This window comes from Triturus cristatus, chromosome 3_2, assembly GCF_964204655.1.
Source record: "Triturus cristatus chromosome 3_2, aTriCri1.1, whole genome shotgun sequence".
NCBI classification, from domain to species: Eukaryota; Metazoa; Chordata; class Amphibia; order Caudata; family Salamandridae; genus Triturus; species Triturus cristatus.
Genome location: NC_140584.1, coordinates 947,733,794 through 947,751,239, shown reverse-complemented (window position 1 = coordinate 947,751,239; position 17,446 = coordinate 947,733,794). Strand labels below are relative to the sequence as shown.

At 41.6% G+C, this 17,446-nt stretch overlaps 1 protein-coding gene across 1 annotated transcript; it reads right to left on the bottom strand.

Moving 5' to 3' along the window:
• Positions 1-374: 374 nt before the first annotated feature.
• On the bottom strand, positions 375-1,199 carry LOC146858858 (uncharacterized). Its single transcript, XM_085647130.1, has one exon. The coding sequence runs from the start codon at positions 1,197-1,199 to the stop codon at positions 375-377; it is 825 nt and encodes a 274-aa protein (XP_085503256.1).
• Positions 1,200-17,446: the final 16,247 nt, after the last annotated feature.

Below are 17,446 nucleotides of genomic sequence, written 5' to 3'. Positions count from 1 at the left end.
CAAGTCAGTCTCAACTAACATACACTTTGGATCTACTTCTTATAATACTAATTTTGGCCTACATCCATATTTAATACAATGTTCACAATAGAAAAAGCTTCCTGCTTTTCCGTTATGTCCCACCCAGATTACATTCCATTATTTAAAGAACAGCTCTTTCCTGTTGTTTGTGACTTCTCATGCCAAACTACAGACTACAATGGAAAACATTCTTGCTGCTCTCAATTTCCTGTTACATATCCTAAACAGGACGTTCTCAGCTCGAATACAATGAAGAGGAAAAAAACACTTAAACCAAACTGCATTAAGACCTTTTTTTGAAAGCAGGCTGTAGGTTATTTCCAGATACAATTGTGCAACTTTAACATGCACATTTAAACAGCATTATACTGTTTTTCTGTCTTTACATAATATTTCACAGTGTGCGGGCACGTGACAGATAAAACTGAATAATTAGGTCCTAAATCTAAATTAGGGTTTTGATTCCTTTCATTCCCCTCTCTAGTCGATTCTTCGACTACTTCTTCACTACCCCTGTACATTTCTTCCAATTCTATATTTTGCATCTCTTTATTTCTCCTTATAGGGAACATACCTCCCACTTTAGCTGTAACCCTCTTGCAACATGCTAAGATAACCTGAAATACTAGGCACATCAACAGCAACAGAACTATTATAGGCAACAAGGCCTCAGACAACCCCGACATCCAGGACGGCACCCAATCAAACCAGCCAGTGAACCACTCATCTGGAGCACCCCCCTCTTTCTTCATCTGTGCATGCAAATTATGCAAAGTCAAAATGGCCTGAGTTAGATTTCCTTCATCTTCATCATTCGCCGGTATGAAAGTGCAGCATACTGAAATAAGTTTTTTACATACTCCTCCTTCGATTGCTGTCATTAAGTCAAAAACATATCTATTTTCCATCAACATAAGTCTGATTGAACGAAGCTCTTCTTTAATTGCATTAAAGCCATCTTCAGTAGCATTTATGGCTTTCATAAGCTCCCAGCGGGTAATCTGAACCCAGCGAGCAGTTGCTTTTGCTTGAAACAAAGGTATCAGACTTCCAAAAAATGTTTGAGCGTCACTGAACAACCTATACTCTTTGGGCACATCCTGCCACACTGAAGTTCCAAAGTACTCAGCCATCCTTTTTCTTCTGTGATGATGCAGCAGAGTTGATGCTTTACTCATGGAATTCAAATGCAAATTTTGTATTTCTTTTGCTGGAATTACCATAGATGGAGTATGCAAAGTCACCAGAGAGCAGATTCCGCTCCAATCGGGGGGTAATTGAGTGTATATTCGAGCTCCACACTGCCAGTAAAAATCCATAAGTCTGGAGGTACTGCCCTGCATATCGGCATTGTAAATAGTTGAACTGCAATTGCGATTCCGTCCCATTTTAACAATCCCATTTCCCTGAAAGCAAAGAGAAAATCTCATTAGTTTCACAGCCAGCTTAGGATGACGTTTAGTTCCAGTCCATGTATAGCTCTATATGTTTTCATCCCATACTTGCTGACATGATGCTTTTATATCATTAAATCTCAAATGATTTTTTGTTTCTGTGCCATTCCATAAAGATATGGCCCTACATGAAAACCTAGCTCCAGTAAACCATTTATTATTGGCAAATACTGATGCTTCAATGCTTCAATACTTAATACTGGCCTGGCTGCGCAATCTGGGGGCAGTGGTTTGGCAGAATAATTATTAAAGGTGGATGGTGGATTAGATCTCCCTAGAATACCTCGTTCCAATACGGCTTCCTCCCAATTTGCATAACTATATTTCTGCCCTGCTCCTTTCATTCTGGATATCTCTTTCATTATCTCTGTTTTATCTGTCAAAATTTGTAAAATTTCAGGGGTTGTATCAAATCTGGTTGTATTAACTCTGGCTGTCATAGGACTAACATGCGTTGGCTGTAACTGTGCTTTTTTCCTACACAATAAAAGATGCAATTAACACTTTGTCATATTAACAGGCACTTCTTTAGGATACTCTAAAGGTGGTGTTTCTATGGCATGGGGAATAGGAGAACATACATAACAACTATCATTTTGTGTATTGGTACCTATATCATGCATGCTTTTGTTCCACAAATTATCAAGTAGAGAATCATGCAAAGGATGTATATCTGTTTCATTGAAAACAGCTCTACGAAAGTGCAATACTTCTTCCCTATGGGTGGGATCTTTTGCATTTACATAACACATAATACAATAGCAAATTATCAGAGTAATAATCATAACCACTGAACTCATTATTATACTATGAAAAATATCATTTAACTGGCTCTTCATTGTATAATTCTTTCTTGGACCATTGCCTCCTCCACTCCTTGTGGGAGTGAGGCCAAAAATGGAATAATGTCCGTTACGTGCACACAGTTCCGCATCCCCTCCACTTTTACTGCTGTTGGCGTGGTCCGTGTTACTTGGTAGGGGCCTAGAAACTTGGGATCCTTCCATGTTCTCACAAAGTTACGCACGAAGACCCAGGAACCGATGCTGATGGCTGTAGACAAGGGCAGGGGTGGTGCAGTACTGTTGGCCTGTTGCAGCTGAACCTGTTTAGAATAGACCTGTACAGCTTTTGTTAAGGCAGACATGTATGCATTCATTTCTTGCCAAACACTTTCTGATGCAGACTTGGAATCAGAACTAATCATTTGATTTTGTTTAAAAGAAAAATTAGTATGCCTACCTGTTACGACTTGGTGAGGGGTCAAATGATGATCTTTTGAAGGGGCATTTCTCAATGCATACAGAGCAAGGGGAAGGCAGTAAAGCCAATTGTTTTTCTGTCTCTCACAAATTTTTGACACTTTGCTTTTCAATAAGCCATTCATCCTCTCAACAATTCCAGTACTAAACTGGTGTTCCACTCCTAATAGTGTAGTAATTTGCTGAAATACTGTGTTAGCAAAGTGTTTTCCATTATCGCTGCGTATCGCCGCCGGAACCCCCCACCTAGGTATGACCTCTCTCACCAGGAATTTGGCTGCCTGGTCAGCATCACACCTGGAGCAGGGTCCTGCTTCAATCCATCGCGAAAATGGACACACCACTACTAACAAATACCTTTATCCATTACATTTTTGTATCATATCTACAAAATCTATGTGTAACTCTATGAAAGGACCTATTGGTCTTGGAATGGAGGATGAAGGCATTTTTGGTGACCTTTTATTAGAGTACTGATAACACATAAGACATGAAGCTAGAAATACATCAACTAATGGTCGTAGATTAGGGATAAACCAGCTTTTATTTAATTCATCCATCATTACTCTTTTAGAATTGTGTGTTGGTAAATGAAGTTGTCGAAGGGCTGTTATAAGTAATGACTGAGGCATTATAACTTTACCTGATCTATAAAGAAGATCTGGAAATCCAGTCACTCCCCCCTTGATTTCCAGAGCTCTTTCTCATGTTGTGGCGCTGCATTTTGAATGTCTAATAATGCCTCTGTAGAAATATTCTCATAGTGTTGTATCTCAACCTCATCGTCTGCATCTAAAGTGTGCATACTGCATGTTTTCATTGCATATAAACTAGCTTCCTTTGCTGCTTTATCAGCAGCTTCATTTCCATTTGACACCAAATCTGTTCCCTTTGTATGTGCCAGGCACTTAACCACTGCTACCTGACATGGTATTTGTAATGCAGCAATAAGGTCAGCTAAAAGTTGTTGGTGCGCTAATGGTGTCCCATCAGATTTAAGAAATCCTCGCCTTTCCTATCTCTTCAGCCCTGAGTGAACTGTGGAAGCTACATATGCTGAATCAGGAATACTCTATTCCTGTGCAAAACGCTACCTTCTGCCTACCTCTCCACCTCAGACGCCCCTCTTCTTCCGCATTCTCCCCGTTCCACCACGGGTGCTCCCGGTTGTTGTGGAGGGAGATCGCGGTGACATTTTTCTGTTTTCCGGGCTAGAGGCGAGGGGAGGCGGGGCGCATCACGTGACCTTGGTCACCTGACTAAGGGCTTATTTGCATGGCAGCTGCTTCGCGCAGCGGACGCGCATTGTGTACCTAGCCTTCAACTGAAAGACTGCTCTGCTGGTACCTCATTTTAACTTGTATTTTAACCAATTAAGTACTGTATTTTCTGTGTTTGCACTGATTGAACCTTGCCTAATAACTTTCTAATTTGCACTCTATTCCTGTGCAAAACGCTACCTTCTGCCTACCTCTCCACCTCAGACGCCCCTCTTCTTCCGCATTCTCCCCGTTCCATCACGGGTGCTCCCGGTTGTTGTGGAGGGAGATCGCGGTGACATTTCTCTGTTTTCCGGGCTAGAGGCGAGGGGAGGTGGGGCGCATCACGTGACCTCGGTCACCTGACTAAGGGCTTATTTGCATGGCAGCTGCTTCGCGCAGCGGACGCGCGCAGCGGGCGCGCCAGCGGCACGCCGAAGGCGCGCCAAAGGCAAGCCCGTCTGCGCCCGTCCGCGCCCGTCCGCGCCCGACCGGGGCCAGAGGCCATAAACCCTGGTCCTCACCCTTTTCACCCTCTGGAAAAACGAATATTTACTTCAGAGCAACTGTTAGCCCTTCGTACTAATATTAAGCCTGACTGCGCTCGCTGCTTAGCGATGAACGATACTACGGATACCTGTCCTGGATGCAATTTTTCTTTCACCAACCGCTCTTCACGCAGGAACACTACGACAGCCTTCTCATTCCTTAGTGTGAATTGTCGCTCGCTCCCAAAACATAAACTTGACATCTTTGACCTCCTTTACGATGTCAAGCCCGATGCATTATTCCTCACGGAGACCTGGCTCCATGAGAGCTCAGGTCCAGACGTCCCAGCAGCCTTACCTCCCAACTATGTTATTACTAGGAAAGATAGGTTGATTTCTTCCGGCGGCGGCATTGCCATTATTCACAAAAATATTTTTCAATGTAAATTTGACACGGTAGACATTCCTCAATGTGAAGCCGCCTTATTCAAGTTAACCCTTAACCCCCGCTTCACTTTCACTGGCCTCCTTATATATCGTCCACCCGGCCCGCCTAACTCTTGGGCCACATCTTTTCCACACTACCTTACCCCTCTGATCATGAATGCTAATAACTTCTCAATGCTCGGCGATTTTAATTTACATTTAGACAATCTTGCTAATCCCACTTGCAGCAATTTTATTTCCGATCTTGCCGCTATGAACATCTTTTTATATAACTCGGGACCTACTCATAAAGCTGGTCATCTCCTCGACCCCATCTTTTCCAACCTTCCCAGTCTTCATTGTGACCCAGCATTACCCATTCATTGGTCTGACCTTTTTTCATTCACTATCCCAATTCCCCTTGCATCCACATCTCTATCTCATTCTCTAAAGACATCCAACAGAGATTGGAAAAACTTGACCTGAAGGCCTTTAATGACGCCCTACGCTTGAATAGTCCTCTACCTGATTCTAATGTTGAGTCTTTTTCCAATAATGTACATAACTGCCTTTTAACTGCCATTGATTCCTGCCTTCCTCCTTCCCAGAAAAAATTCACCAACCACCGTCCTCCGGCGCCTTGGTTCAATGATGCTCTAAAAATGGAAAAATCAAAATGTAAATCCCTGGAACGTAAATGGAGGAGAGACTATTTGCCAGAACTTAAAACAGCATACATAAAATCAAAAAAACTTTATCACAAACTATGTAAATCCACCAAGGCTATGTTTGTCTCGAACTCTATCACCTCGGCTTCTAATTGTTCCAAGACACTTTTTTGCATGGTCAAAAAGCTCGCCGGATCTGAAACCTTGGCTGATCCTCCCCCTCTGGGAAGTGACCAATGTGAGGATCTTGCTCACTTTTTTGAACAAAAAATTGAGAGGATCCACCTTGTTATTGTGAATTCCCATTCCGATAGCAGCCTTTCAACTACACCATTTCCTACTACTGCTCAGAACTCCCCTTATCTAGATATCCAGGAACAGCCTGCTGTTGGGTCACCGGTTGTGCTTACTAAAATGGCTCCTCTTCTTGACATCTGGCCCCTTCTTAATATGCATTCTCTTAATCTAATTTTAAATAAAGTAAAATCCGGCTCACCTAACGACCCTCTACCTCCCTCTATTCTTAAACAGCTAGATTTTTCCCACATGCATATTGTTCTGAATGTTCTCAATGCATCTCTCTGCGAATCGGTAGTTCCAACTCTTTGGAAGCATGCTATGGTGACTCCCTTGTTGAAAAAGCCATCTGCTGACCCCCTCATTCTGTCCAACTACCGCCCTATTTCCCTTTTGCCAATTTTTTCCAAGATTTTAGAGAATCACATTCACTCTCATTTTGCCCATTTCGTCGAACAGAATAAAATCCTTCATCCTTCTCAATCCGGCTTCAGGCCCAACTTCTCCACGGAAACTACCCTCCTAGGTGTCACAGAGAAGATCCGCCACCATCTTGACTGTGGAGAAACCGTAGCGCTTGTTTTACTCGACCTCAGCGCAGCGTTCAACACTATACTACATTCTACACTTATTAAAACTTAGTAAACCTAGTAGGCTCTGCTCTCGACTGGATCATCTCCTTCCTGAATGGTCGCACTTTCCAGATTTTTTCAGCCACTCATAACTCCGACACTCACTTTTCCCCCCATGGGGTCCCTCAGGGCTCCATACTTAGCCCTCTGCTTTTCAATCTTTATGTAAGGCCTCTTGCAGACATAGCCGATCAAGCCGGCCTCACTCTCTTTTTTTCTTACGCAGATGATTCACAAATTATCTTTTCCCTCTCTTCCTCTGATCCCCATTCAACATCTGACCTTCAACGTGGCCTGACTAATATCGCCGCATGGATGGCCAAACACCATCTTAAACTTAATGGTGATAAAACTGAGGTCCTAGTACTGGGTAAGGATAAAGACCTCTGGGGTCCCTCTCACTGGCCTACCGAGATGGGTACCCCCCCGACACCCTCTAATCATGTACGAAACCTGGGCGTCTATATTGACGACTCTCTGTCTTGGCACCAACAGGCCGTCAGGGTCGCAGCAACATGTTTTACCAGCTGCGTAAAATCATTTGGATGCTACCCTCTACCACTCAAAAAAACGTGATCCATGCCCTCATAACCTCAAGGCTGGACTACGGAAATATCCTGCTACTCGGTGCCAATAAGACTGTAACCCGCAAACTGCAGCTTGTTCAAAACGCTGCAGTCAGACTTCTATGTAAAATTCCTAGAAGCTTGCACATTTCCGGATATACATTCGTGATCTGCACTGGCTTAGAGTGGTTATTCGCATAAAATTCAAAGCATTGAGCTTTATGTTTAAGATAAGACAGGGCCTGGCGCCATCGTACTTGCGTACTCTTGTCAGCCCTTACATTCCTACACGTCACCTTCGCTCTTCTACGCTTGAGAAATTTACGATCCCTCGTTTTAGACTTGCCAGGATGGGTGGCAGGTCCTTTTCCTACCGCGGCCCCTCCCTCTGGAACTCCTTGCCACTTACCATTCGCAAAGAAACCAACTACTCTTGCTTCCGTAGATCCATAAAGACCTGGCTATTCAACCAATAATTTCTCCCGTGTACTTCATCAGTCTGTTTCACTGCTGCCCTGGCGCCGGGAAACCCTTTTTGGGTAGCTGTTGCGCCTTATAAATGTAACTATAAATAAATAAATAAATAAAATAAATAAATCAGTGTATATTGTTACTGGCTGACCCTGACAAGCCTGTAGGGCCGTTATCAATGCTTTTAATTCAGCCACTTGGGCTGAGTCTTGGGATGGCAAGGGTAAGAGGTGCAATGTGTGTAAGGTATAATCAGTAGGTGTACCAATAGCCTCAACAACAGCTCCACCTGTATGTCTTTTACCTGTCTCCTGGTCTATCCATGAGGAACCGTCAATAAACAATTGTCGGCCATCAGACAAGGGGTCCTCATGTGCCAGGTGATCGTCCTCCTCCAAGGTTGCACTACAGTCATGATCAGTGGGCTCTAGTGGGTGCACTAAAAATGTTGCAGGATTGACTGTGTGTACTCGCTCAATGCAGATAGAAGGGTTTGACAGTATTACTTCATAACCTGTTGCTCTGAGTGGTCAGTGTACTTTTACTTTTCTGCTGCACAGCAAATGGAGAGTGCTCAACATACAATGTTACAGCGCATCCTGCCGTAATAGTACTACTCTTTTCCACTGCAAAAGCTGCTGCTGCAAGCGCTCGCTCGCAAGGAAAGTGACCTTTCATTACTGCATCTAATAGTCCACTAAAATAGGCGACGGGTTTATGACCCATTGGGTATTTTTGAGTAAGGACTAATATCATGGAATCCTCTGTGGCAGCAGAAAACAGAAAAAATCTCTTTGTATAGTCTGGATTTGCTAGCACTGGGGCTGAAGCAATTGCTTTTTTCAATGTCTGAAATGCACTTATACTGTCATCACTCCACTGTGTGCCTGTGTTGTCAGTTTTAGCTTGCTTCATTGCATATAATAGTGGTTGTATGATGGTAGCATAATCAAATACCCACTGACGTACAAAATGACAAAGGCCTAGAAATTTCTGCATGTCTTTTACTGTCTTGGGCTGAAGCTGATCACGTATAGTTTGTATTCTAGAACCTGCTATCTTTTTGCCATCTGCGGACAACACTTGGCCCAAATACAGCACTTCTTTTTGCACAAACTGTAATTTTTTCCTGTCCACTTTGTATCCCTTAGTAGCAAATAGCGTTAGGAGATTGACAGAGTCCAGAACACATTCAGATTCTGTTTTACTGCATATTAATAAATCATCTACATATTGCAAAACTGTACTGTCTGACTGGAAATTTAACAAATCATCTCTCAATACTCTATTAAACACAGATGGAGACTCACAATAGCCTTGAGGTAGTCTAGAGTAATGGATTTGTTCACCATCAAAACTGAAGGCTGTCAAATAATGACTGTCTGGATGTAAAGAAAGGTATGCTAAAAAAAAAAGCATTCTTTAAATCCACCACAGAAAAACATTTGCTGTTACTTGGTATATTAGTCAATATCACAGATGGGTCTGGCACTATGGGGTACTCTGCTAATACTATGGCATTAAGGGGGCGAAAATCCTGAACCATCCTCCAAGTATTACCTGTAGATTTTTTCACAGGATAATTGCTGTGTTACAAGGTGATGGACAGGAATACAGGACTCCCTGATCCTTCAGTCTTTGTATTGTCCCTCTAATACCTTCTTTAGCTTCTTTAGACAGTGGATACTGTGTTACACGTGGCAATTGTGCACCTGGCTTCAACTTTATCTTCAATGGTTCTGCAGATAGTATCAGTCCTACCTCATCTGGACCTGATGTCCAGAAACAAGGTGGGACTGCTGCAAGTGCTTAAGTATCATTGATGGGGGATGGCACAACTGGTAACATGGTCTGTGCACGGTAAACACATACTAACAAGGGTGCAGTGTGTGTATAAACTATCTCAATCCTGGTGGGATCGTCTGAAAAGAGTTCTGAATCAGAAATGTCCCGCGATCTCAGACCAGGCAGAAAAGTCAGGACCTTCCAAATTCATCCATCATTATCTGATGCCACCAGAGCGCCCCACCTTCTGGATATTTCCATGCACTCAAGATAAAGGGTATTTACCTGTCCTAGTTCATCACCACCAGCTTGTCTCCTAAAAATTAATCTTTGTGGTAATTCCATCCATCTCCCTAAAAGTATTTCCTCTTTCTTCAGAACCGTAAGTACTGCATCCGCTAGCAATTTATAATGCACTGGCTCTGCCCTTCCAACCACATTTTCCTCTGGTATTCTTAGTAAATGTATCCCACATTTCGCTTGCCCTGGTATTTCACATGTCATGGACCCATCAGAGGAAAATCTTATTGTTATGTTTAATTTAGACATGATATGCCTTCCTAATAAATTTGCTGGTGAAGTTGGAGAATAAAGGAATCGCTCCTGCTATGGGCACATGTGTTGTGTATGGAATGCGCTGTACTTCACCAGAGAAGTCCTGCGTATCCATGGTGGTAGAGGACAATGGAACATTTCCTTCTGAGAGGCAAGATTTTGCATACCTCCTTCCCATTATAATCATTTCTACCATTGGTTCTTCCTCTGGGTCTATAGTCCTAGCTACCACAGTACTATTGGGATTCCCTGGTGCGTCCCATCAGGCTGTATGATAAAAGGGGTTTCCTCCTTGAACAATCACTCCCCCTTGTCCTTGACTCCCTGTGCTCACCAGTGCAGTAGTCTGCACCTGATGCTGGCCTCCTGCCTGCACAACAGGTGCTGGTGCCCCTTGAATAGGTACGTTAGCAAATTGTTGTTGTGGCATATAAACCTGTGGTAGTGGAGTTATTTGTTGTTGAGGATATGGGCATACTGATAAGGACCATATTGAGGCGCTGGCCCTGACGTGTTCACATTTTGTCTTCCCCTTCCTCTCCCTATTCCTATCATTCCCTGCGCTTCATCACTCTTCTTAAAGCGGCATTCAGCAATAAAATGTCCAATATTACCACAGTAATGGCATTTAAATTTCTTCTTCCTTGCGTCTGTCTCCCCTCTCGTTGACCCCTTCCTTGCTCCCTGTTTGCAACAGGAACCTGCACAGTCATTTCTTTTCCTGTCTTTTCCTTCTCATTTTTCTGTATCTTTTGTGTCACCAGTTTAGCTTGGGCTCTATCACTTTGGTCTTTATTCCTCCTTTCCCTTTCTTCCTTTTTTCTACAAAAATGTATAATATGTGCTTGTATTTCTGCCCAGGGTTTTACATCTAAAGCCACAACCTGATCTAAATGGTCTTTTATATCTCCTGGTAGCCCCTGTTTTAAAACATTGTAGAATAATCTGCAACTACCTCCCATGTCTACAGGTCCTACATCTGCTTCCCACTTTTTCTTCATCATTGTTATGTAGTCTGCAAAGGACAGTCCTGAAGACATAGTTTGTGTCGCCAATGCCCCAATATCTGTTCGGTCTGGGTACCTATTCCTTAATTCAGTCCACACTCTAGGGCGCACAACTCCAAAAGCAGACCATTCATGTTTGCCTTTAGTCATAGTTACTCCTTGTATCCCTGCACTTCTCATTGTACTATCCACTTCATCCCCTACTATGGAGCTCAAAAGGCTCTTTACATCCCCAAGAGCTAAAGGTATCCCAGCTGTTGCATTTTCAAATGCTTTTATCCATTTCCCTGCTCCTTCATGTAATGGAGGCAGGCCTTTTTTTAGATTTTCTTTATCCATGTGTTGCAATGGAACATAGACAGGCTGTGCTCCCTGTGTCTTATACACCAGTGGCATCTGCATTACAGCGGTATTCCTGTCACCATGTCCCTCATAAGGTGTGTCAGACCTTAAAGCACATTTCTTCCACACACACACAGACTTTGTTGCATGTAATAATAAACCCACTCTGGATCCCCATAACCTTGAAAAATACATAAATCAGCCATATGTATCAATTCAGGGTCAAAGGATCCTGCTCTTGGCCACACTTTCATCTGTGGCACCATGCCTGCTGTCCATCCTGCAAGGTTATTAGTAAATGGGACAACATTATACCAACTATTTTCTCCCTTTGCTTCTATTTCATTGGGTGTCAAGTCACTGTTTCCTTTCCTTTCTTTTCTCTGTATAAAACTTGTCATTCCCTGCATATTTCAAACATGAAGGGATCTTACTTCAGCTGGAGGGGAACTGTGTCCTAATTCTATCATACCATTTGCGCGAAATGGACGCCCAGACCTTGTTGTACTACTGGGAAACACCTGCTCTCTTTTAATTGTTCTCTAAAAGCACTTTGTTCCTCTAATCTTCTTCTATTTATTTCAGCATTTCTGTTCTCAGCCTCTTGCCACAATTCCATGCGTTCCCGGTCAAGAACTTTTCTAGTTTCACTCTCCACTGAGTTTATTTCTTCCTCATCTTTCTCACCCTCTCCTGTCACATTATTGATCTTAAAACTCAATAATGTCTCGTGACCATTGGATTGTAAACTGGAGGGTAAAACTGTTTTCATTGAGGGTTTTAACAAAGTCATTGGCTTCTCTTTCATCACCCTTCCAAACACAGAAGATGTCGCCGATATATCTTACCCACATCGCTACCTTATTTTTAAAGATGTCAAGTTCTTTGACCACTTTCTCCTCCCAGTACCCTAGATAGAGACCCGCAAAGCAAGGAGCAAAGCAGGTCCCCATCGAAGTTCCGAGGTTCTGTTTAAAGATTTTATTGTAAAAAATGAAGAAATTTTGTTTTAAACATGAGGTCATCATTTCCATTAACATTTCTGTATGGAAAAGGTATGAAATGGATCTTTCATTTAGAAAGTGTCTACACGCTGTGAGTCCCAAATCATGAGTGATACAAGTGTAAAGACTCATAACATCGAGTGATAAGAGTGAATAATTGCTTTTCCACTCTAAATTCTCCAGGCACCTTAAAAAATCTTTTGTATCCTTGACATAGAACGGGAGTTTTGTAACAAATGTCTGTAAGAAGAAATCGACATATCTAGAAGTGTTCTCCATACAGCTCCCCCTGGAAGAAACATTAGGTCTTCCAGGGAGATTCTGTAGGTTATTGTGAATTTTGGGATGCAAATACAGAGCGGGCAATTTGGGAAATTTACATTTTTTACACGTAAACTGCGTATTAAAAATGGTATGCAACTAAGGCTACAGCAGAAGTAGAAGCTAGCACTGAAAGTACCATCAGCATTGGCGATGTTGAGTTGCTTCACACTGTTAATACATTGGCAGATGTAAGAAATGTTGAAAATGATCCATTTATTGATTTGCCACCCTTAATTTAAGTGCTAGAAATAATTTCAAACCTAAGTCCATTTTTCTCCCACAAGTCAAAAACGAGGCAATAGAGGTGTTTGAGAAGGGAGTCACACAAGAATTTGTTAAACTCTCAAAGAAAAAATGGTATGGGTGGAAGAATGTCATACAAACACAGAGAGAGGCCATTGACAATTTGAAGAATGACAATACAATAGTAATAAAAAAATCCGATAAACGTGGGAATGTTGTTGTTCAATCTAGAAAAAAATACATTGAAGAGGGTATGAAACAACTTTCAGATACAGAGAAGTATTACAGAAGTAACAGGATGGAATATGAACACTCGATAAGAGTTTTTCAGACAAGCTTATCTGAATAGAAAGCTGAGGGCCTGTTAGAGCAGAAGGGATATGAATTTCTATTTTGTAAATTTCCCAAATTGCCCGCTCTATATGTGCTTCCCAAAATTCACAAAAACCTACAGAATCCCCCTGGAAGACCTATTGTTTCTTCCAGGGGAGCTGTATGGAGAACACTTCTAGATATGTCGATTTCTTCTTACAGACACGTGTTACAAAACTCCCGTCCTATGCCAAGGATACGGGAGATTTTTTAAGGTGCTTGGAGAATTTAGAGTGGAAAAGTAATTATTCACTCTTATCGATGTTATGAGTCTTTACACTTGTATCCCTCATGATTTGGGACTCACAGCGTGTAGACACTTTCTAAATGAAAGATCCATTTCATACCTTTTCCATACAGAAATGTTAATGGAAATGATGACCTCATGTTTATAACAAAATGTCTTCATTTTTGACAATAAAATCTTTAAACAGACCCTCGGAACTTCGATGGGGACCTGCTTTGCTCCTTGCTTTGCGGGTCTCTATCTAGGGTGCTGGGAGGAGAAAGTGGTTAAAGAACTTGACATCTTTAAACACAAGGTAGCGATGTGGGTAAGATATCTCGACGACATCTTCTGTGTTTGGAAGGGTGATGAAAGAGAAGCCAATGACTTTGTTAAAACCCTCAATGAAAACAGTTTTAACCTCCAGTTTACAAGCCAATGGTCACGAGAAAGTATTGAGTTTTTAGGTCTCTCACTCACTATCCAGGATGATGGTTTAAAAATCTCTCTATTTAGAAAAAAGACAGCGGGCAATAGTCTCTTCCATGCCCGCAGTTGCCATCCAAGTCCTCTGCTCAATAGTATTCCTTTGCGGGAACTATTACGAGCAAAGCGTAACTGTAGCACACAGGAGAGTTATGACAGGGAAGAAAAGGTGATGATCAAGAGATTCCTGGAGAGAGGATTTTCCAATTCAGTCATAGGCAAAGCGAAAGCAGAAGTAGCCAAAAGACCTAGAGAGCTACTAATAGTTGAAAAAGAGAATAAAAAGTAAAAGTGGAATGATAAAATCAGGTTCATTACCACCTATAACAATCAGGCTCAGGAAGTACGCAAAAGTCTTAAAAATGTTTTGCCCAGTATTACAAACAGATGAAGATCTTTCTCAAATTGTTGAAATCTTTCCACAAATTACATTTAGGAAAGCGAAATCACTGAAGGACACACTTTGTAGAGCTGTAGAACTATCAATTTCAAAGTTCTCAGGAGTGCAAGGATTTTACACGTGTCGAAAATGTAAGGCATGCAAACATAGTAGAACCGCAAAGAATGCGTGCTATCCCCTGAGAATAAGCCCTACAAAATTCTGAAACACACTTCGTGCAACACAGATTTTGCAGTTTATGCTCTGTTTTGTCCCTGCCAAAAAGCATATATTGGCAGCACCATACATAAAGCCAAGATTAGAATATTAGAACATCTGCGCGCCATTAAACATGGCGACAAGCAATACCCTGTAGCCCGACATTTTCGTACTCATCATGGCCAAAACAGTGATCTTCTCAGTTTCTGTGTGTTAGATACAGTTAAAGCGAATGAAAGAGGTGGGAATAGGGTCCAAGATCTTAGACGTCTTGAGTCCAAATTCATCATCCAATACAGAACCCTAGCCCCAATAGGCCATAACTGCGATGAAGAATTGGCAGTTCATCTAGGCTGAAAAAATGTATGCATCTTCTCTGTCTGCTTCAGAGTTTATTTGCAATATCTTGAGTTTTGAAAGTGAAAAGCCACTGCCTTTTTAAATAGCGTTGTATTTTAATGCAATGTGAAGTTTTGTTAAGGTTTAAAAGAAAAAATGTTTATAGTATTCACAGATTCACTGATGTTTCTTTATGTTTTTTACAGAGGAAGGTGCCAGTTGACAGAGAAGAAATGCGAAAGAACGAAAATATCTCTGATTTGCCCACTGAGGCTTTGATTATTGTCCGCATATTACATTCATCCATATGCACAGATAGTTAATAGATATTCATGGAGTATATTCATCTAGAGCCCCGCCCACTTGGGCATTATTGTTAGGGCATAGATTACATTTGTCAGTCACTATGTGTTACTCTGTATTTAACATAAGTGATCTGTAATTATTTTTTGTAAAGTCCATTCCTTCACATGCTGACGTTTGAGTTGAATTCTCACATCTCATTCTAGCTAGCATCTAATTCTTCAATTCTTATCATGAATAGTAACTTGATCATTTGTGCCTCAAAAAATCTTTATTTAGATTATTGTGATCGGCACGAGTCACTAACTGTGTAGAATATCCTTGCACCTTCAATTGTTTGTCTTTATTGTTCAAACTGAGAGGTTGCGTGAAGTAACGTAGAATCGCCTACTCTGTTTTCACTGTTGTTTGCAGTCACATGATTATTTAAATGTCACTTAGCAAAACATCACGATACTCGTGAAAAAGGGAACTAGTCCCGAAACGCGTCGAGTTGGACGGCGTCCTTGTTTGGAATAAAATTACTGCCTTAAAAGCATAAAGTTGTCCGCGGTCTGCTGTTTTGAAAAGACGAGAACACAGCGCTTTGTTGATACATACATATATACATATACATATATATACATATACATATATATATATATACATATATATACATATATATATACATATATATACACATTATCTACTGGCGGTCGCCAGTAGATAGTTATAGTTAGGACCGTGTTTCCATAGGAAATCTGAAAATTCTATTTTGAATAACTTTGACGCCGGTTGACGAATCCTCGCGAAATTTTCAAAACTAATGGGGCGCTCCGCTCAGCTCCTACCCTGAAAGTCTCGGGGTGATTTGTCAAGCGGGGGCCGAGAAAAAGGGGGGGTCCCAAAATGCGTTTTCCCCATGCATTTTTCCATAGGACCTTTAGTCGCAGCTAGAGCCCGAACGGCTGAACAGAATTACTTGAAATTTGGCAGAGAAGTAGCCATAAGGTCAAGGAAGTGCCTTTTGCAGGTCTGGTGTAAATCTGTTCAGTATTTCCTGAGAAAATAGCATTTAAAAGCATATCAATATCTATACGCGCGCAGGGTGCGCGCACTGTGCAAACCCTGTGCGCGCACCCTGCCGTGCGCGAGCGTAATTCTGATTGGTTGTTAGATGTCAGTAAACATTCGAATTGGTCGAAATCAGGAAGTGTCGGCCGTCATTTTGTCTGTCGCACTGAAAAGGAAAGGTGGAGAACGTGAATAGGGGGCAGGGTAGGGAGTTCTTGACCCCCTAGCCATTGTCAGGGGGTCACAGTAGGACCACGAAGGGCAAAAAAAAAGATTTTAATTTTTTTTTAAAACATCGCGAGGTGCGCGCACTCTGCACGCACCCGAAAAAAAACATTAAAAAAATAGAAATAAAAATCAAGTTGAAGTGTTTAGATATTAGGTGGCTCTAAAAAGAGCCCTTGTCTTTATTGAGTGTTTTTCGGTACCTACAAGTAAGTACCGATGCAGAGTCTAAAGTTCAAGAGGAAGACTCTGTTCCCTTCATCATTGAAATGTACACCGTCTCCTCTATAAATGTCTTGCATGTTGTAACACAAGTTGTTGTGGTATATAGAACCCATACCATAGTCTCTGAGGAAAGCAGAAACAGACTTATTGACGTGCTTTCTTGCTTTGTCAATCTGCGGACAAAATTGGTTGGACCAGTTCCACTTTTGCCTTTGGCATATATTAGAATATACAAAGGCATTTTGTGGAAAAAGTGACATCAATTGCAGAAAGGTGTCCTTAATAAGCATTTCCAGACCTACCCCAGTTAAAGTGCCTAGGTCATTTCCACCACAGTGCACAATAATAAGGTTAGGCTGTGGGAGATGTAGAAAGGTTTTCACCAAAGGCATTAATTGGTGCCACTTTAATCCTCTCTGACCAATCCATTTAATGTCTACATTTGGCAAAGCAAGGTCTTTTACAATACCTCTTTTTTCTGCAACTTTTTCACTCCAGAAGACATAGCTATGACCTACAATCCACACTGTGAACATCTTCCAAGGAGAACAGGATGCACTCAGGAGGTGTCTTTCAGTAGAATGGCAATATGAAAAGAAAGACAGTTGAAAAATGGAGGCATACATACTTTTTTTTAATAAAAAGAACTCATTGGCTGATCCAAACCATTTTACAGTTAAAACTAGGCTGTATGTTTACATTTTTAAAAGCATGTTTTGGATTGGTACAGAAAAATGTGTTCCCACTGAACATTACTTTGGATTTGCTGTTAGGTTTGAAAATTCAAGCACTCTTGCTCTTTGGATTAGAAACAT